Source organism: Caretta caretta, chromosome 1 (genome assembly GCF_965140235.1).
Source record: "Caretta caretta isolate rCarCar2 chromosome 1, rCarCar1.hap1, whole genome shotgun sequence".
Lineage (NCBI taxonomy): Eukaryota > Metazoa > Chordata > Testudines > Cheloniidae > Caretta > Caretta caretta.
In genome coordinates, this window is record NC_134206.1 from 10,256,411 (window position 1) to 10,277,563 (window position 21,153).

The 21,153-nt window shown below is 49.6% G+C and overlaps 1 protein-coding gene across 3 annotated transcripts; it reads right to left on the reverse strand.

The window, feature by feature from the left end:
• Positions 1-1,551: 1,551 nt before the first annotated feature.
• Positions 1,552-19,410, reverse strand: WDR73 (WD repeat domain 73). Of its 3 annotated transcripts, XR_012667228.1 has the most exons (9): positions 19,299-19,410; positions 18,816-18,883; positions 15,285-15,373; positions 13,663-13,751; positions 11,837-11,904; positions 10,371-10,535; positions 7,038-7,412; positions 4,490-4,851; positions 1,552-1,580 (listed from the first exon to the last, which is right to left on the reverse strand). XR_012667228.1 is itself a non-coding variant. In XM_048838754.2 (8 exons), the coding sequence occupies exons 1-8, from the start codon at positions 19,343-19,345 to the stop codon at positions 4,616-4,618; spliced, it is 1,137 nt and encodes a 378-aa protein (XP_048694711.2). In that variant the 5' UTR covers positions 19,346-19,410; the 3' UTR covers positions 4,472-4,615. The 3 variants fall into 3 exon arrangements, 2 of the variants coding, with proteins under 2 accessions (XP_048694711.2, XP_048694721.2); XM_048838754.2 differs by lacking the exon at positions 1,552-1,580 and having other exon boundaries at positions 4,472-4,851; XM_048838764.2 differs by lacking the exons at positions 1,552-1,580; positions 15,285-15,373; positions 18,816-18,883; positions 19,299-19,410 and adding an exon at positions 15,016-15,239 and having other exon boundaries at positions 4,472-4,851.
• Positions 19,411-21,153: the final 1,743 nt, after the last annotated feature.

Consider the following 21,153-nt stretch of genomic DNA (forward strand, 5'->3'; position numbering starts at 1 on the left):
AAAGATGAAAAGAGCTAGAGCTTCCTAGCTTGGCCAAGCACTGGCCAGGACAGTGGGACGTGGGTAGGGGATGTGATACTAGCCTAGTGAAGGGGAGAAAAGGACAGGAAGCGTTTAGTCTCTTCAAGGATGGGGGGGTAGTGACGGCATGTAATTAGGAAACAGTGAAGCGGGAGGCTGAATACCAGGAAAATCTTGGCCATCAGATGGGTTCAGCTGCTGGGAAGTCCTGAAACAAACCTTATCCCCCACCTCTGGGTCTCCTTCCCAATGTCCCAAACAACCTGGGGGAGAGCGAACGAGGGAGGGAGCGAGCGGGGGAATGGAGTGAGTGGGGCAAGGCCTCGTGGAAGGGGTAGGGTAGATCCTGGGTTGATTTTAAATTCAAAAAGTAATCTGGTGCATAAAAAGGTGGAGACTACTGTAGACTACGTTCAGTTTATAAAGCGGTGGTAATCCCAACTCTCCTCTATGGCTGTGACACTTGGGTTATTGTAGAAAACACCTGAAAACCTGGAACGCCAGGACGAGCACTTCCTTGGGAAGATCCTCAACATAAAGTGGGAGAAAGAAAAGAAGGACTTGTGGCACCTTAGAGACTAACAAATTCATCTGAGCATAAGTCAGGGAGCTGTAGCTCACAAAAGCTTATGCTCAAATAAATTGGTTAGTCTCTAAGGTGCCACAAGTACTCCCTTTCTTTTTGCGAATACAGACTAACATGGCTGCTACTCTGAAACCTGTCAAAGTGGGAGGATCATCACACCAATGTCAGTGTCCTCGTAGAGGCCAACATCTTCAGCACTGAGGCAGATTATCCAGCACGGGCTGAGGTGCAGCGGGCACTGTGTGTGCCTGCCTGATGTATACTTACCAAAACAACTGCCATACGCCCAACTCACCAAAGAAGAAAGGAAATGGGGAGGCAAAACAAAATGTTTTAAAGACCCCCTCAAGATAAACATCAAGAGTGTGGCATCGACACCACACATTGGGAGACAGTAGCCCAGGATAGGCATAGCTGGCAAAGACTTGTCAAAGAGGGAACGTCTATTTTTGAGGAAAATTGACTCTCTCCTGGTCACAGAAAAATGCCAGAAAAGGAAAGACAACCATCACGCTGCAATCGCGGCCCAACCCTGTCTTCCAACACCACCTGCAATGTCTGCCAACAAGCCTGTGGCTCAAGGATTGGACTCCTCAGTCACCAAAGGACCCATGAAAAATAAAACCTGTGAAAGACCATCCTCAACCTCGCGAGGTCACTGATGATGGAAAACAGAGCCTGTGAAACTAAGCTGCTATCTTTTTTGTTATGAGATTACAAGTTGGTTGATAAAGATAACAACACTGACATAATATACTTTGACTTCTTTAAGGCATTTAACTTAGTGCTGCAAATTTTGATTAAAAACTAGAAAGGTATGAAATTAACATGGCACAGAAGTTGATTAAAAGCTGTCTGATAGGTCTCAACATGTAATAGTGAAGGGGGAATTTTCATTGAGCGTGTGTTTGTCTACAGGTCCCGCAGGGATCAGTTCTCCACTCTGTGCTAATATTTTTTTTTAATCAATGACCTGGAAGAAAACATAAAATCATCACTGATAAAGTTTGCAGATGACACAGAAGTTGGGGAGAGAGAAATAACGAAGAGGACAGGTCGCTAATACAGAGTGATCTGGAGCACTCGATAAACTGGGCATAAGAAAACTATGCATTTTAATACAGTTAAATATAAATGTACACATCTGAGAACAAAGCTTGCAGGCCATACTTACTGGATGGGGGACTCTCTCCTGGGCAGCAGAAAGATTTGGGGATCATGGTGGATAATCAACTGAACAAGAGGTCTCAGGGTGACACTGTGGCCAGAGGAGGCATAAACAAGGGAATCAAGTAGGGGTAGAGGTTATTTTACCTCTATGTTTGGCACTGGTGAGACCACTGCAGGAATCCTGTGTCCAGTTCTGGTGCTCACAATTCAAGAAGGATGTTGATAAATTGCAGAGGGTTCAGAGACGATCCACAAGATTGATTAAACCAGCCTTACAGTAACAGACTCGAAGAGCTCAATCTATTTAGCTGAACCAGAGAAGGTTAAGGGATGACTTGATTACTGCCTATAAGTAGGTACACAGGGAACAAATATTTAATAATCAGCTCCTTAGTCTAGCAGACAAAGGTCTAACATGATCCAATGGCCGGAAGTTGAAACTAGACACATTCAGACTGGAAATAAGGTGTACATTTTTAATGATGAGAGTGATTAACTACTGGAACAATTTACCAAGGGTCATTGTGGATTTGCCATCATTGACAATTTTTAAATCAAGATCAGATTTCTCCTAAGAGCTCTGCTCTAGGAATTAGTTTGAGGCAGGTCTCTGGCCCGTTCTATACAGGAGGTCAGACTAGATGATCACAATGGTCCTTTCTGGCCTTGGAATCGGTGTATGTCCTCTACTAGTACTAACATTTTCAATATATACACAATACTGTGCGGGGTGAGTCTGGAGTGCCAGCTAAAGCTTAATCCCCTGGACTCTCTCCCTCCCCATCACCCCAAACACAATCTTGTATGTGTACTCAGTACCACAAACCAAGCAGGAAGGCAGTGATGTTGCAAAGGACAGGCGCCAACTGCTGCTGAAAGAAAACAAGGACAGGCCACAGTCTCATGGGAGCAGAGTTACACACAGCAGGCGGAAGGCAAAGACTGGCTGGAGCTCTAGCTGTGGCTGAAGACAAACATGCTTATGAGCTGAGCCCTGCCCCCACCCAAAAAGAGAGCAGAACCAGCTGAGACCGAGGCCAAAATGGAACTGAAGTGATGCACAGGACCTCTGAACAGGAGTGAATTCTTGTCCCCTATGAATCTAACTAACTTACTCTCCCCTTGCTCACATTCACTTCCTTCACTGAGACATTCAGCAGCCTTTGCACAATCTAACACACCACTTTGTGACACCCACACTACACAAAACCCTGCAGTTAAACATATGCCAGACTTCAACAGCATATTGTCACGTGTATTTGTTACAACAATTCACCCCGACATCCTCTATCATAAGCTCTGGGCCTACAACTGGAGCCTGTATGCTCACAAGGTGTTCCATTGAAGTCAACGGGGCACTGCTCAGGCATATGTGGCTGCAGGGTTTAGGCATTCGAGTGGAAGATATTTGGGGCAGGGATTTCTGATGAGAAATCTGATGAGGTTCAATAAGGATAAGTGCAGGGTCCTGCACTTAGGACGGAAGAACCCAATGCACAGCTACAGACTAGGGACCGAATGGCTAGGCAGCAGTTCTGCGGAAAAGGACCTAGGGGTGACAGTGGACGAGAAGCTGGATATGAGTCAGCAGTGTGCCCTTGTTGCCAAGAAGGCCAATGGCATTTTGGGATGTATAAGTAGGGGCATAGCGAGCAGATCGAGGGACGTGATCGTCCCCCTCTATTCGACATTGGTGAGGCCTCATCTGGAGTACTGTGTCCAGTTTTGGGCCCCACACTACAAGAAGGATGTGGATAAATTGGAAAGAGTCCAGCGAAGGGCAACAAAAATGATTAGGGGTCTGGAACACATGACTTATGAGGAGAGGCTGAGGGAACTGGGATTGTTTAGTCTGCGGAAGAGAAGAATGAGGGGGGATTTGATAGCTGCTTTCAACTACCTGAGAGGTGGTTCCAGAGAGGATGGTTCTAGACTATTCTCAGTGGTAGAAGAGGACAGGACAAGGAGTAATGGTCTCAAGTTGCAGTGTGGGAGGTTTAGGTTGGATATTAGGAAAAACTTTTTCACTAGGAGGGTGGTGAAACACTGGAATGCGTTGCCTAAGGAGCTGGTGGAATCTCCTTCCTTTGAAGTTTTTAAGGTCAGGCTTGACAAAGCCCTGGCTGGGATGATTTAATTGGGGATTGGTCCTGCTTTTGAGCAGGGGGTTGGACTAGATGACCTCCTGAGTTCCCTTCCAACCCTGTTATTCTATGATTCTATGATTTCGTCTGTAAAGCGTTACATGCAGCTATGGCTCTGTAACAACAGTGATAAACACAGAAAGGGATTGGAGGCTAGATAAGAGCCTAAACGATCAGACACTTATCCTGATGAAAAGTGCTATGCGTGAGCTATGGGGTATTATCCACACTGTCTGGGCCTTAGTTGCACAAGAGAGGTCAAAACGCCCTTCAGAATTAAGCTAGGTGTCCAAGTGTTGAAAGGCTGCAGCCTACATCACAGGAGCCATAGGCGTGGACTGCCTGGTGCGCTACAGTTTCATCAGTGGAACTATTCTCACGGTATTAAAACTTTACTGAACCGTTGCGGTCTTAGGTTGTAGATTTTCCCCGGGGGTGCGGGAAGCCAGCTCACACCAGCTTGGAGAAGCAGTAAGTGACACCGGCCACATGAGGGCAGCCTGAGGAAGATGCAAGAACGAAAATGGGAAAAATGGCGACAAATGAAACAGATGTTTAAAATTCTTACTGTTTTAAATAATCCAAATTCTAAAACTTATTCTGAACGATGATCTTCAGTCTAGAGTGTCCCGTAGACGCAGGGTTACACGTGCAAGGGCAGCAGATTTTAGAGTGTAAATAACAGGAAGACAGATCAACTGTTCTTGTGAGACTCTGCCCAGTCCCAGACATGCAGGGAGCCATCACTTGCTGCTGATAACAACATTCTTGGTTTCCAAGGATGCCAAGCATGTGTTGTAACCAGGGGAAAGTCACTGCCGTTGTCCATGCCACTGAAGAGATGTCCTTTGTGACTAAACAGCGGCTCTGCTTCTCCACCAGACGCAGGCCAGCTCCGTGTGTCATAGATGTGAACGGTTCCATTGAAGCCTTTGTTAAAAGAATAAAAAAGAATGTCAGACTATAGAAATGGGCAACTGTTCAGCTTGGTCCAGGAGCCCTAACTTTTACTTGCCCTACACTGCAAGTTCCACTGCGGAACACTGCACTCCAGTTCACACCTTCCACCCGGGCAGGACAGGTGAGATCGAACAGGCTACAGGCCTGGAGTCAGAGAGACCAGGTATTTATCCACGACGGGAAAGAATCCAGTGCAGGCTCAGGTAACTTCAGAATTCATTGACCTATATTTGTACCATCCCAGCTGAGACAAGAGCTCACGTTCCTGGTGCCCCAATGGGAACGCTGCCTGGTAGCCTAAATCTGCGTCTGTGCGCACAGTTGGCACTGTTGAGCAGGCAGCATTTACCAACAGCTTCCACACGGTTACCGGAGTGAATGTGGATTCTCACTAGAGGCGGAAACCAGCTCTTCACATACAACAGGGTGACAGCTACTGGCATATACTACAGCACAGAATCGTAGGCCTGGAAGGGACCTCGAGAGGTCATCTAATCCAGTCCCCTGCACTCATGGCAGGACTACATAATGACTAGACCATCCCTGACAGGTGTTTGTCTAACCTGTTCTTAAAAACCTCCAGTGACGAAGATTCCACCACCTCCCTAGGCAATTTATTCCAGTGCTTAACCACCCTGACAGTTAGGAAGTTTTGCTAATGTCCAACCGAAGCCTCCCTTGCTGCAATTTAAGCCCATTGCTTCTTGTCCTATGCTCACAGGTTAATGAGAACAATTTTTCTCCCAATCCTTGTAACAACCATTTATGTATTTGAAAGCTGTTATGTCCCCCCCCCCCCCCCGTCTTCTCTTCTCCAGACTATACAAACCCAATTTCCAATTTTTTCCATCTTCCCTCATAGGTCATGCTTTCTAGACATTTAATCATTTTTGTTGCTCTTCAGGAAAGATGTGGACAAATTGGAGAAAGTCCAGAGAAATGAGGCCCCCAGAACTGGACACAATACTCCAGTTGATGCCTAATCAGCGTGGAGTAAAGCAGAAGAATTACTTCTCGTGTCTTCCTTACAACACTCCTGCTTATACATCCCAGAATGATGATTTTTTTTTTTTAAACACACACACACCACACAGTGTTACACTGTTCACTCATATTTAGTTTGTGATCTACTATGAGCCCCAGATCCCTTCCTGCAGTACTCCTTCCTAGGCAGTCATGTTTGTGTGCAACTGATTGTTCCTTCCTAACTGGAGTACTTTGCATTTGTCCTTATTGACAATTTCATCCTATTTACTTCAGACCAATTCTCCAGTTTGTCCTAATCATTTTGAATTTTAATCCTATGCCCCAAAGCACTTGAAACCCCTCCTTGTTTGGTATTGTCCACAAACTTTATGAATGTACTCTCTGTGCCATTTATCTAAATCATTGATGACGATATTGAACAGAACCAGACCCAGGTCCAATGCCTGATAACTACTTTGCACACTGATGGCTGGATTATTTGCTCCATTATCTTTGCAGGTAATGAAGTTAAGATGGCTGGTTTTAATTCCTGCATGGTGAGTGCTGAACGATTCTACAGTAATGTGCAGGAGCGATCTGTGGTGAGGAACCTGAGATGAATTCAGGTCAGTGTACAGCAATGATGGAGGTGGGGAGGGAATGGAGAAGAGGCCTTTATTATTTCACCTCAGGCCTGATTTTCAGTAACTGGAGACCCAACTTGCACTTATGCATTTCCTTAAGCACTAACCGCACACGCTAACCAGGGATCTGCACGCACACCTGAGTTAAGCGTGTGCACAAAAGCAGGTGCAAGCCTGGAGTTGCACTCAGAGCCAGTGCATGTGGCTGTATTTGGAGGAAGCTGCACCCACTTGCCGTCTTGTCCCAGGCACTGCGCCAAACCCCACCCTGCTGTAACTTGACTGAAGTCCATGGGGTTACACCAGGGCTGAGTCTGGCCCAACAAGTTTTGTTGTCATTTTAGCACTCTGGGAGATGAAACTAACAGCTAATCTCCATCATGGTCCTAGGGATCACCAGTCACATAATCTCACTCCAAACTGACAAGCCACATTATAACACAAGGCATCATGGGTAGACAGATCGCCATCGGACAAGGCTTTCAGTGCAGAGTCAACCAGATTTGAAAACACATGGCCAACAAATCCCCACTTCCCAAGAGTTACCTGAAATGGCAAGGCATCCGTCCAGAACAGGAGCCCAGGAGACGCGCAGGAACTCTGTGCTTGGGCTGGCTGCAGAAACTTTGCACTTGGCCGATTTCAGAGGCTTTGGGATATTTCTCAAGTCTGTTAGTATGAGCTGTCCTCCAGACGAGAGGCGAGCTATAGTGGGTGCATTCACATCAGAGCCCTGCAGACCAGGACCGACACCCATGCACCACTGCGCCCCACTGAGTGCCGAAGGAACAGACGTATCACCCAGGGGACTCTGCGGCTGTCGAACATCTGCCAGGCACAGCTGCCCCTTCACGCAGCAGGCCAGCGAAGTATTACAGTCCAGGAATTCCAGGCCGCTGACCTCATCGCTGCTACTGGAGGCTAAGAGAAGAGGAAGAGAACCTCAGACTTCACAGGATGCTCAGCTACAACTGCTAGGTTCAGAAATTGCAGGGGTGACAAACAGATCAAACACAGGGTTAAACACATTCCCTTCTGTGGAAGCAGATTTGGAAGCTGCTTTAGAAAGTTTTCAGGCAGGACTAGTAGCAGGGAGCTGGTATATGCCCTAGGTTTATTATGGTACAGGCTCAAATGCTAAGGGCCAGGTTCTGCTCTTGCTGGGGGGAGTTAACCCCTGGGCAGAGGATGTGCACAGGTGAATCTACCCCAACACAAGGGTAGTTCCAAACCCAAATCCCCCACTCATCAAACTGCATAGGAGTAAGACTACAAGACCTTCATGACAACAGGGAGTCCCGCAGCAACCCAGTCTCCACAGGCGGCAGGGGACCCTCCTGCAGCTGACCAGCTGCCATGGGGATGGGGGAGGAGAGGGTGGGGGAAGGACCCTGCAGCTCCCAGCCACTGTGGGTGGCAGGACCCCTGTAACTGACCGGCCACCAGCAGGGCCCCCTGAGCTGTCCAAGGGCCCCCCTGCAGCTGCTGCAAGCAGCCAGCCCCTGCCTCCCCCCTCACAGCTAGTGGCAGAAGGACCCCGGAGCGGCTCAACCGCCTCGGGTGGTGGTGCCCCTCACCCCAGCTACTGGACAACAGGGTCCCCGCAGCTCCCCATTTTGTCAGGGATGTTTTTAGTAAAAGTCAGGGACAGGTCACAGCTTCCATGAACTTTTGTTTATTGCCTGTGACCTGTCCATGACTTTTACTAAAAATATCCATGACAAAATCATAGCCTTACACATGAGCCCCCAAGCTATACTCTCGTCTTCACCACTCAGAGCTCCGCTACTGACAGAAAAGCAGCACGTTGGTATGGTATCACGGAGACACAAATGCACAATGCCAGCTACCTTTCACTATCGACCTGCACTTCCCAGTGCCCCCTCAGTACAACCAGCCCCAGCTGCTGGACATCTGTAAGCCACTGGGACTGGTAATTCAAGTGTTGTCCCTCGGGCGTTGGATCTGTTGGCAGTGAAGACTTATTTAGGCCTGACAGAAGCCTGCTGTGGATTTTAAGAGACTGTTCTGTTAGTGTGTAACCCAGTAAGCAAAAGGAGAACTGTGTATGTGTAAGAAATTGCAGAGTAATTATGTTTGAGAGAACAAGAAAAGATAAATTAACTAAGAATCTAGAAAAGACCAGTGTGAACTAACACTAAACCTGTACTGATGGGAGAGGAGAGTTAACAGTGGTGAGATTTTCCTGATGAGCTTCCAGCTGGTGAGTAACTGACAACTACTTGCTAAGTGTTTTGCCTTAAAAGATTATGTAGACCCATCTGCTGAGTAAGTGAATATCAGTCCAACAGGGCAGAGAACCCGGATCCTGGAATGTGGAATTATCCAGGCTTTGGACAGAGTTAGGGTAACATTTACAGAAGGGGCTAAGATCCACTGACTTTCAATGAGATTTAACTACCTAAATCACTATGGCCCCTGCGCAGTGGAGTTCAGAAGTGCCAACAGACAGGTCATTCTGAGACTGTTGCATTGTGGGATTGCAGCTGGGGGACTGCTTATACTGGTACAGGCGTGCGTTCGTGCTGTCATTGCGCCAGCAGAACTTTACCAACTGGGAGCTTGTGTCACTCTGAAACAGGGAATAACTATGCTGGAAGAAATGGAGGATTTCGTCAGTAGGAGGAAAAATTAAGTGTGGATACGCACCAGGCCGTGCTCAAAAAAGGGGAGTTTTGCTGGTACAATTTTCTAGCATAAACCACAGCTGTCATAAATATAAAGAGAAGGGTAACCGCCTTTCTGTATACAGGGCTGCAAAATCCCTCCTGGCCAGAGGCAAAATCCTTTCACCTGTAAAGGGTTAAGAAGCTAAGGTAACCTCGCTGGCGCCTGACCCAAAATGACCAATGAGGAGACAAGATACTTTCAAAGCAGGAGGTGGGGAACAAAGGGTTTGGTCTGTGTAATACCTTGGCCGGGAACAGATCAAGGATGCAAGCCCTTCAACTCCTGTACAGTTAGTAAGTAATCTAGCTAGAAAATGCATTAGGTTTTCTTTGTTTTGGCTTGTAAATTGGCTGTGCTGGAGGGAATGTGTATTCCTGTTTGTGTCTTTTTGTAACTTAAGGTTTTGCCTAGAGGGATTCTCTGTGTTTTGAATCTGATTACCCTGTAAAGTATTTACCATCCTGATTTTACAGAGGTGATTCTTTTACCTTTTCTTTAAATAAAATTATTCTTTTAAGAACCCGATTGATTTTTCGTTGTTCTTAAGATCCAAGGGTTTGGGTCTGTGTTCACCTGTACCAATTGGTGAGGATATTATCATCAAGCTTTCCCCAGGAAAGGGGGTTTAGGGCTTGGGGGGATATTTTGGGGGAACAGGCTTCCAAGTGGTCCTTTCCCTGTTCTTTGTCTAAATCACTTGGTGGTGGCAGCATACTGTTCACGGACAAGGCAAAGTTTGTACCTTGGGGAAGTTTTTAACCTAAGCTGGTAAGAATAAGCTTAGGGGATTTTCATGCGGCTCCCCACATCTGTACCCTAGAGTTCAGAGTGGGGAGGGAACCCTGACAACAGCCTAGGAGCAACTGAAAACATTCTGCTTGGTCTACAGCACAGGTTCAGAACCTTGGGGTTATATCTGGGTTCATGGCGTTGCAACCACCACCCGCTCTTCATGGCTAGGTAAGAGGATGCCAAAGCTATGTTCTGCTGCGACATGAGGTCAACATATGGAAAAGTTTGAAGATAGATTTGTTGTAAGTGCCTAAGGGACTCAGGTGCCTAAGTCTCATTGGCTTTCATTGTGATTTAGGCACTTTTGAAAATGTTCCCCTGAAAACCACTGGCTTAAAGAGTGCACTGTTTAGGTAGTCTATTGTGAAATCTCCCCCCAGCCCCAGCTTTAAATACCTGCTGTGTAGATGTTTTTCTTTGATTCAATCTCTGTAATTTGGACATTGTTGACTCTTGAGCCATGAAGGACACAGGGGGTTCTGGCCAAAGTGGTTGCAATTTTAGTCCAAGGTTTCTTGCTGTCATTTCCCGTGGGGATGGTACTTACGGATTTAATAACATCTATTTGAAAGAGACACATAATGAGCTATAACAGTGCAAGTACTGAATTACCAGTAGTTACATTTTTGAAGTGTTTTGTGAAGATGCATTACAATTCAACCCACAGTTGATATTTTAAATCCTCTTCCAAGGGCACAAATACCTTTCACAACAGTTGAGCAGGTATGGTAAAATGATCTATTTAGAAATCTAGACAACTCAATATAAAAGTGTTAAGCAGGTCACTTGTTTTCAGTAAATGACAGAATAAAGTAATTGCAATAAATACTTAGCACTTCTCTTTCATAAACTTCACAGTGCTTTACAAAGTGGGGATCCCCATTTGACAGGTGGGAAACTGAGGCACGGAGCAGTGATATGATTTGCAGTAGGTCACAAAGGGTCAGAGTGTAGAGCCCTTGTTTATACTGCTGAAAGCTCCTGCTTAGGAGTGAGCCCAATGAAGTGAATGGGACAACTCCTGTGAGTAAGTGCTTGCAAACAAGACTAGGGGATTTACAATCCATCCCAAAGCAAGACAAAGACAGTAATGGGAACAGATCTGAGGTATTCTAACTTTTAGTCTGACTGGGCTGCCGCCCTAGTGACAGCACAGAACACACCAGTGGTTAAAAACATGTAATTGTCCTTTCAGCTAAACATCTCCGAGGCCAGTTGCAGTGCAGGGGATTCAGCCATGTAATTAGTAACAATGAGTGAAGATCAACTAAATGCATCCACAGACATGCTGAAAATGGACTCCAGGACCTATAATCTGCTCTGTCCAGGGGAAGCTTCCCAACAATGGAAAGCTCAGATGGTGGGTCAGAGCCCCAGCTTGCTCCTGGCCAACTGCGGCTCTCTACACAACAATTTCACATTGACATACAGGCCAAAATTTCCAGTGACTAGTGATTTTGGGGGCTCAATCTGAGACACCTTAAAGAGGCCCTATTCTCAGAGATGCCGCTCACCCGCCCTTCCAGGGGGTCTCCGTTTGGGCCCCCATAATGCCCAGCCTTCTTTGTCCTCCATAATTCCAGGGCACTTCAATGAGAAACATTAACACTCTGCCCTTCTCTAGCACCTGCCACCCAAGAGCCTCCAAGTGCTCCACAACTAGGAGAGGATTAATACACATGACCCCCTGCCTCCAGTGTAGTAGGGAAGCTCTAGCCCTCTTGGGCAGCAGGGCTGAGCGAGTTGCCAATGGTACTTTATACGTCACCCATGTTGCAGGAGGACTGTGCAGAGAGGAGTTAGCGGCAGACTAACTCCTACCAATTTAAACTTGTGTAAGAGCTGCTCAGACATACACTCACCAGTGTCCTCCGCGGCCAACTGCCACACTTGCAGGGAACTATCTGGTGGGCCACTTGTTACCAGCAAGCTGTGAAAACAAGGAAACCAGATGCAAGCTCTTCATTAATGGGAAATTGCCTTTCCCTTCAGGGCTGGTACATGCTGGTGATGACAGGCATGTCTGTTCTCTGCGTTTCCTCCCACCATGCCCACAGCTCAGGCTCAGTTACTCCCATCCTGCACCTGGGGCAGCGACAGGCACACCTGTGGCATTAAGCTATGCTAGTGCTTCCTGTGTTTGGGGACCTTGCAGGAGTCTGCCTGGTTCCCACCCCACCGTAGTTAAAGCAGCCCCAGGGTGATGTCATTTATTTAAAAAGAAAAGGAGTACTTGTGGCACCTTAGAGACTAACATTTATTTGAGCATACGCTTTCATGAGCTACAGCTCATGTCATCGGATGAAGTGAGCTGTAGCACATGAAAGCGTATGCTCAAATAAATGTGTTAGTCTCTAAGGTGCCATAAGTCCTCCTTTTCTTTTTGCGAATACAGACTAACACGGCTGCTACTCTGAAACCTGTCGTTTATTTAGCATATTTGCAGCACATACCAAGACTGAGCAGAACAACATGAGCAAACACTGAGGAAGGGAGACTAGCAGAGGGGTGTGTGCGCGCATGGGGTGGGGAATCCGCTGAAGAGGTGGGGCGAACAGGTAACAGAAGTTGGCTGTTTGCATGGCCCTTGAATGGCCATGAGAAAATCCTTGCAGAGCGTCCAGCATTCTACTTGGCAGGGACACTCCGGCCCAAGAGAAGTGAGAGTCCAAGGCATAGAAGACAGTGCCAGTTGCTCGAGTCCTTGGAGAGCCATTGGGACGTAACGGACACCGAGAGCTGCTTTGCCTTTTCATTCCTGCCCTGCTTTAACTTCAGCAATGGACTCTCTGCCTCTAACACTAGTCCGAGCAAAGCACTGGAAAATATCCAGAGAATGATCTGTGGGGGCTTGGGGAGAGGAGAGGGAAAGTGGAGAAGGAGCTTGGGTCAGTGAAGGAGGCTGTTTGCAGGAGCTGCCTCCTAAAAATGCCACCACCAGGGCAGTCCTTTCTGTCCCCTATGGAGCTGTCAGTGGTTTCTCACCAGGAGGGGGTGCTGCTAACACTGCCTCTTCTCTACAGCTGCTCCCTTTCTGCTGGCTCCTCTGATGTCCCCTTCCCTGCGGGACACATGACAGGACAGCAAGAGTAGAGCGACCAGCTGCCCCATGAACCCCACCACACAAGCTTGAGCACTTCTGTACTGGGGAGGCAGGGGAAGGAGATATCCCAGCGGGTGAGATACCTAATGCACCTCTCCTGGGCAAGGCCATGTAGAAAAACTCCATAAAGGGAGGACCGCCAGAGGAAGAGAAAGAAGTGAGCCAATGGACTGCACAGAGGAGTATACACAGGAGCGCATGGGGGAGGGGCCAGGAGAGGCAACATCACATCATAGAGGGCAAGGGGGGGGAAGATGGTGAATTGGGGCAACAGCAAGAGCAAGTGAAAGAGGAAACTGACCTGGCACTGAAGGGAGAAGGACGGAGCCAGAGCCCTTTCAGCTAGGGGATTTTCACATATGTTCCTGTTTTACTGGACCTCCCTTGGCAGATCACCTGAGTGTTTGGGGGGGGAGGGGGGTTCTTTAGAGCCCTTGCTACATTCATTTTGCTGGCCAGCTATGTTAAAAGCTGGCAAGTCTTGTCAGGTGGCTCTTAAACTGGCCAGGGAAGGGGGAGTTTTCATCGAACAAAACAATCCAACACATCCATTCAACAGGAACCAGAAAGTCCCCATCCATATACCTGGTGTCTGGCACATGCCCCAGGCTGTACACAGGACGGTCGGAAAATCCACCACGTTCCACCTTGAAATCTCTCTCGGGACACACACCCTACAAACCAGAAGCAGACAGATGTTGTTCTTTAGCACATAATGCCGCTAAATTCAACATACCCTCACTCTTTCAAGGTAACCAGGCAATACATCAAGGTCTGTAAGGGCTGAAGTCCTCCGTCACAGTTAATACGGTCGATTTATGCAGTGTTTTTCATCCCGAGAGATCCCAAAGCATTTTGAAAAACGGATATGTAGGGAGTGTTTCTGCACCCAGCTCTGGGGAGAAGCCTAGCATATGACCACTGCACAGTCGGAGACAAGACACGAGGAATACTACATCCAATACAACTCCAAGGGGATGACCAGAGCTGGGGTGTGGCCAGGCACGAGGGTTTAACATTCCTGCTCCCGGAGTCACTGGAGGTTCCAAGGCATTTCTCATTAGCAGCCATGACTTTGGATTTACAACTCACCTAAAAGACAGCATTGCCAACAGCAGAGTGCCCCGTTCCCTCACGCTGGGGCACTGGCCAGCGGGGAGCATGCCACCCAGTAACCAAGCACCATTTTCTGCAGCACTGGGAAGCTCGTCCATTTAAGTACTAACTTAATCTGCTTCCGCTTTGCCTGGGAGATCAGCAGACAGCACAGCACAAGACGGTACAGGAGAGGTACCAATACGAAAACGTTTGTCGGGGGTTACTATGGTGTTTGTTCTAAGTGCAGAGAAATGCTAGGGGTTCCTTCAGAAACCCAAGGGTGCAAATCTGAAACGCTGCCAGTGCTGCCAGATCACAAAAGTTTCTGTTCTTGGGGTGGGGAGGAGAGTCCGTCAGAACTGAGCAGAGGTTCTCAAATGACGACACAGGGAGCAAACTGGCAGGGTGGTCTAGTGGACAGAGCACTGGATTGGGACTCAGGAGATGTGGATTCTATTCCCTACTTGCCTGCTGGGTAACCTGAGACCAGTGGCTTTGCTGCTCTGTGCCTCAGTTTCCCTGTATGTAAAATGAAGACAATGAAACTGATGTTGGATGTACAGTGCTTTGAGATCTATAGAGAAAAGTGCTAGAAGAGCTAGGTATTCTTATTCTGCATGAGGTTCTGCATGCAGGACTGGGCACTTAGTGAGGTAGAGGAGCCCAGATTTGACTGCAAATGGATTATTTAAACTAGCTGAGTAATGAGGGTAACAAGGAAAGCAGCCCAGGAGTCTGCACGAACTAACTCCAGAGCAACTGCCCTGCGACAGGAACCTCCTCCTAAAACTAATTCACCAAGTCACTTCTCTCCTCTTTCAATTTCTCCTGAAAACTTACCCCAGCCCTCATGACAAGTCAGTCCACGCTCACAACCACAACGCCATACACAGATGGAAACGTCAAGATGCATCCATGCCTTCAGTGAGTGATCTCAAGGTATCTCTTGTTCTACCTTGTGTATCTAACCAGGTCATGTCTACATGCACCCTGTAAGTTCTTCAGGGGGTGGACCCTGTCTTTTTGCAGGTTTCTGTAAAATGCCTGCTGGCTGCACACATTTGGGGGAGATAAAGAATTTGAAATGAATACCACACAGCCATCATCACCTGCTTCTCTTTCACATACAGTTTTTGAGGCAACAGGAGCTGGAGAATTTCATTTCTTCTGGAGTTTTCATATCCCGCTACACAGACACCTAGAGTTACAAAAGAATCAATGATGAGATGAGTTCAGGATGAGCCTGCTCATTCAGTGGGAACAATCCTCTGATAGGGAATTTAAGGATTACGGTTTTAGCTGTACTGTGGGAAATCTGTTTCAAATCACAACGTGCTGCCATTGGATCAATTTACCTCTCTCCTCTACATCTGCAGAAGTCTCACCCTTCTAACCCGTTTCTTTCTTCTACTCTGGTATTTTTTACCCCAACAAACTTCTCTTTCATTGTTTTCCCGTCTCATTTTACTCTCCACAGGATCACACCGCTGTCTCAGCTACGCTAGTGCTTGCCTAGAGGCAGCTGACACACACCCAATCAATTTCACTCCGCTAATGCTGCTGGAGGAAGTGTTAGGTGCACAGTCCAGGGGGTGAAAGGTCACAGTAACGTAGGAGAAGCATCGCCACACAGCAGCATTCCCAATCCCCTACAGCAGCCGAGGACTGAACCTGGGTCTGGGCACCAGCATGTAATGCCTCCTCTGCAGAATGAGCTTGACAAAGATCCTGTACCTCTCCACTGCTGCTCCTGTTAAGGCCACAGGGAGGGTGTTGCAGACACCAGCACAATTTTCTTAGACTGAGGTAAGGTTGTAGAAACAATAAAGGCTTTTATGGCAACAGCCCCTTTGGTTAACCAAAGCACTAGACTTGGCCAGTCTCCTGCTCCCTCAGAAAGTCCTGGACTGTAGGGTATGTATTACAGGGGACAGACAGAGGCAGCTTTCGTAGGGACGGCAATGTCTGGGGATATGGAGGGAGGCGAACATAGATCCACAGGAGCTGAAGGAAGAAGCTATAGGATCTCTTGAGCTGAGTTGCTGCATCAGTTTCAATAACCCTTCTCCCTCTTAGATCCTCTCCAAAGTGCCTATCCCCATGGTGTCTGGGGTTGAAGGTTTGTAAGATCTGCATCTCCTCCGTCTAGTCTACAAGACCCCGAAGTCTGCAGTTTCAGGTTAACATTTCCTAGGAACAAAAAGCTGCTGCAGAGGAGAACTGACACTGCAAAATAGTGATTCCAGCTCAGCCTTGTGCTCTGTTTGTTTAAAAAAAAAATATTTTGGTTTAGCCAAACTAAAAAGTTGGTTTTGCAAGAGCACTCTCACGCTTCATGGGCACATAATTCTGAATCATCCCTCCACCAGGAATGAAAGCATGTAAACTGCTCCAGGAAGATCCACGTAACGTGGCAGGTCAGGAACACAGCTACTATAGCCAACATGAGCATACACCAATTGTCACTGCAGCCTCCCATCCTATAGTCTCCTTTTTGTTAACAGTTCCGTGTACAGGGTCTGTTACAGAGTCTGTCTTATTACACAGACAGAGATCAAATTGCACCTGCTTGCACTATCCCTGAATTCGGCTCAAGGTCATTGTAAAGTTTTAGGAAATGCACATGGATCTAGGAGAAGAGGCATTAAGAAAATTAATATGAAGCAAAATGAATTAATAAAATGGCCAACAAGCCATGGGTGTGGATGCTTCAGGGGGATGTTAATGGGATACAGAACATTTCAACTAGTGTCCGGTGATTAAAAAACAGTTCACAGGAACATAGAAACTGCCATACTGGAACAGATGAGCAGTCCATCTAGCCCAGTATGCCGCCTCTGACAGTGGCCAGAACCAAATGTTTCAAAGAAAAGTATAAGAACTTTTCAGCAGTAAATGTATAATAATCTACCTGAACGTAGGTCTCTTCCTGATCTCTAATAGTGATTGGCTTAAACCATGAAGCACAAAGCTTAAATCCCTGCCAACATTTTGTCATTAATTATAACACTGAATACTCCTGAAACTCCTATCTACCTTCTCTAGATCATTCATTATTTTATACACTTTTATGATGTCCTTTCTTATTCACCTCCTTCTAAGGTAACAATCTAATCTTTTTAGTAGACAGGTTTCAGAGCAACAGCCGTGTTAGTCTGTATTCGCAAAAAGAAAAGGAGGACTTGTGGCACCTTAGAGACTAACCAATTTATTTGAGCATAAGCTTTCGTGAGCTACAGCTCACTTCATCGGATGCATACTGTGGAAAATACAGATGATGTTTTTATACACACAAACCGTGAAAAAATGGGTGATGATCACTTCAAAAGGTTTTCTCTCCCCCCACCCCACTCTCCTGCTGGTAATAGCTTATCTAAAGTGATCACTCTCCTTACAAAAAGAAAAGGAGGACTTGTGGCACCTTAGAGACTAACCAATTTATTTGAGCATGAGCTTTCGTGAGCTGTAGCTTTCGTGAGCTGTAGTACTCCTTTTCTTTTTGCGAATACAGACTAACACGGCTGTTACTCTAAAACTCTCCTTACAGTTTCTTCTGCAGTTTCCACGGTATGCATCCGATGAAGTGAGCTGTAGCTCACGAAAGCTCATGCTCAAATAAATTGGTTAGTCTCTAAGGTGCCACAAGTCCTCCTTTTCTTTTTGCGAAGACAGACTAACACGGCTGCTACTCTGAAACCTCTCCTTACAATATATATGATAATTAAGGTGGGCCATTATCATACACATTGTAAGGAGAGTGATCACTTTAGATAAGCTATTACCAGCAGGAGAGTGGGGTGGGGGAAGAGAAAACCTTTTGAAGTGATGATCACCCATTTTTTCACAGTTTGTGTGTATAACAACATCTTCTGAATTTTCCACAGTATGCATCCGATGAAGTGAGCTGTAGCTCACGAAAGCTTATGCTCAAATAAACTGGTTAGTCTCTAAGGTGCCACAAGTACTCCTTTTCTTTTTAGTAGAGTGTTTGTAGGCCCTTGACTGTTTTCATTGCTCTTCGAACCACCTGTAACTCTAGTTGCTTGTAAATTATCACCATCTAATGGCTGTTGAGTGGCCCGTGTGAAGTACGTCTGGGGTCCATATCACAAAATTTACCGTAGTTGATTATCTGCAGTGTTGTTGTAGGCATCCCAAGATAGGAGAGAGACAATGTAGAGGAGTGAAGTGAGCTGTAGCTCACGAAAGCTTATGCTCAAATAAATTTGTTAGTCTCTAAGGTGCCACAAGTACTCCTTTTCTTAATGTAGAGGAGGTAATCTTTTATTAGACTGACTTATCTTGGTGGAAGATACAAACTTTTGAGGTACACAGAGCTGTGTGACCCAAAAGCGTGTACCTGCCACCAACAGAAGCTGATCCAATAAAAAATATTACTCACCCAACTTGTCTCACTCCAGATTAATTAGCAGATGACCTATCCACAATCTTTCCATGGAATCGTCTGGAAATCTATTCTGTACCTATTTCTGTGGATTGACAGAAGAGTTCATCTCTCCAGGGCTGTTAAACGGGCAACTTTCACCAGCACTAAACTCACCCAAAAATAAATACGGGAGCCACTAAGTTCCGAAAACAGCGACTAATTTTGCCAAGCAAACCCAAGTGAAACGACTCACTTTTTTCTCCTGCCCATTCAATGACTCTTGTCGGCTCTTGCAGCTCAAACACATGCAAATCATGATATCTGAAAGCCACAACGACAAAATGGCATTAGACCCGGGGTGCGGGAAGAACCTGCAGAGCGGGCCGGGGGGGCTAAGAGCCACGGAGCCGGTCTGTAAGCCCAGGACACGGCGCAAGCCCCTTCCGGCCGGCACCCGCCCCCGAGGCCAGCCCCCCAGCAGGCAGTCCGTGTCTCTGGCAGGCACGTCGCCCCTGCCGGGGGCTACGGCGCCGACCCGGAGGGTGGCTCAAGGCGCTGTGCCCCCCAGGGCGCTACCCTGGGCCCGCTGCCCACACGGGGACACTGAGGCAGGGGGCCGGGCCCCTCCCGCTGCCGGAGGCGGCGCGTGACCCGAGCGGCGCTGACGTGCGAACGGGGGCTCGAGCCCCGGGGGTGGGGGGCGGGATCCCGCGGCGCCGCAGGGCGGGGCACTCACAGCCGCAAGGACTCCAGCAGCCAGGCCTCCGCAGGCTCCTCCGCCATCCCGCGCGCCGCCCGACGGCCGGAGAGTCACATGACCCCTCCCCTCCACGTGACGCCCGGCTGCCCCGTGACACTCCCACACGTGACGCCTCTGGGCGCCTGTGATTCCGCCCCTGGCGAGGCGACCCCGCCCCCCCCCCCCCCGCGCCAGTCCAGCTCCTCGCTCTCCCAGCAGCCCCGAGCCCGCCCACTGCGGCTGCGCAGCCTCCGCCTCGCCCGGGCCCCTTCCACGCCCCCGACCTCAGCCGCGAGCACAGGCCTCCCTCCCTCTGCGCATGCGCACCCACCGCTCCGGCCTCGGGCGCGCTGCGGCCGGGCCTTGTTCCCCGCCGAGGCCTGGCCCCGCTCCCTGCCCAGCCTGGCCGGCAGCCCCCGGGGCACGGGTCCTCCGTAGGCTCAGGGCGGGGCGAAGCGTTATCGAGGTCGGGGCCGGCGAACTTGCTGGCCTGGGGGCCAGGCCGGGTAGGGGAGGCTGCGCCCCCCCCCGGGACCCCTGCCCCATCCCGCCCCCCCCCCCGGGACCCCTGCTCCCCCCTCCGGGACCCCTGCCCCATCCCGCCCCCCCCCGGGACCCCTGCCCCCCCGGGACCCCTGCCCCATCCCGCCCCCCCCCGGGACCCCTGCCCCCCCCCGGGACCCCTGCCCCATCCCGCCCCCCCCCGGGACCCCTGCCCCCCCCCGGGACCCCTGCCCCATCCCGCCCCCCCCCGGGACCCCTGCCCCCCCGGGACCCCTGCCCCATCCCGCCCCCCCCCCCGGGACCCCTGCCCCATCCCGCCCCCCCCCCCGGGACCCCTGCTCCCCCCTCCGGGACCCCTGCCCCATCCCGCCCCCCCCCGGGACCCCTGCCCCCCCCCTCCGGGACCCCTACCCCATCCCGCCCCCCCCGGGACCCCTGCCCCCCCGGGACCCCTGCCCCATCCCGCCCCCCCCCCCGGGACCCCTGCTCCCCCCTCCGGGACCCCTGCCCCATCCCGCCCCCCCCCCGGGACCCCTGCCCCCCCGGGACCCCTGCCCCATCCCGCCCCCCCCCGGGACCCCTGCCCCCCCGGGACCCCTGCCCCATCCCGCCCCCCCCCCCCGGGGGCTCGCACCCCAGGGGGCAGGTTCGTTGCCTGGCCGCGGAGGGAGACAGGCAGCGCCAGCCCGGGCCGAAGGCGAGCTCCTTGCTGAAGCGTGCAGACAGCACCAGAGAGCAGCCCGTCCCCGGGGCGAGCCGGCTGCCGCGCCGGCACAGCGGATAGGGCGTGATAGACGGGCCCCTCGCGCCACGGTTCATTCATGAAGTCGCCCGACCCCCCCGTTGCATATAGCTTTCAGCCGGTCCGTGTGCCTCCCCGGCTTTCCTGTCCATCCAGTTCTCAAACAGGAGACCAGCAGTTAAGAACATACATGAAACGGACACAGGGAGTGGAGACAGTGTCTCTCCTCTAAGCAGCCCCTTCTCGGAACATGCAGGTCTCCCCCGTATCTCACTCCCTGCAAGTTAAACCCCTACTTTTTCATTCTTCCTGTCTCGTTCAGGGACTTTCCCAGCACCCTGCATTGGCCTGACTTTGGTTCGGTTGGCATAACTGCTTCATGTTTAATTTTTCCACTTAACACCTCCATTCCCTGACAGCCCCCCCAGGACCCCTACCCCATCCACCCCCCGCTCCCTTTCCCCTGACCCCCTGACTGCCCCTCGCCACCCCATCCAACCCCTCCTCTCCTTCCTAACTGCAACCCCCAGGACCCATGCCCCATCCAACCACCCCTTCTCCCTGTCCCCTGACCGCCCCCAAAACCTCTGCCCTTGACTCACCACC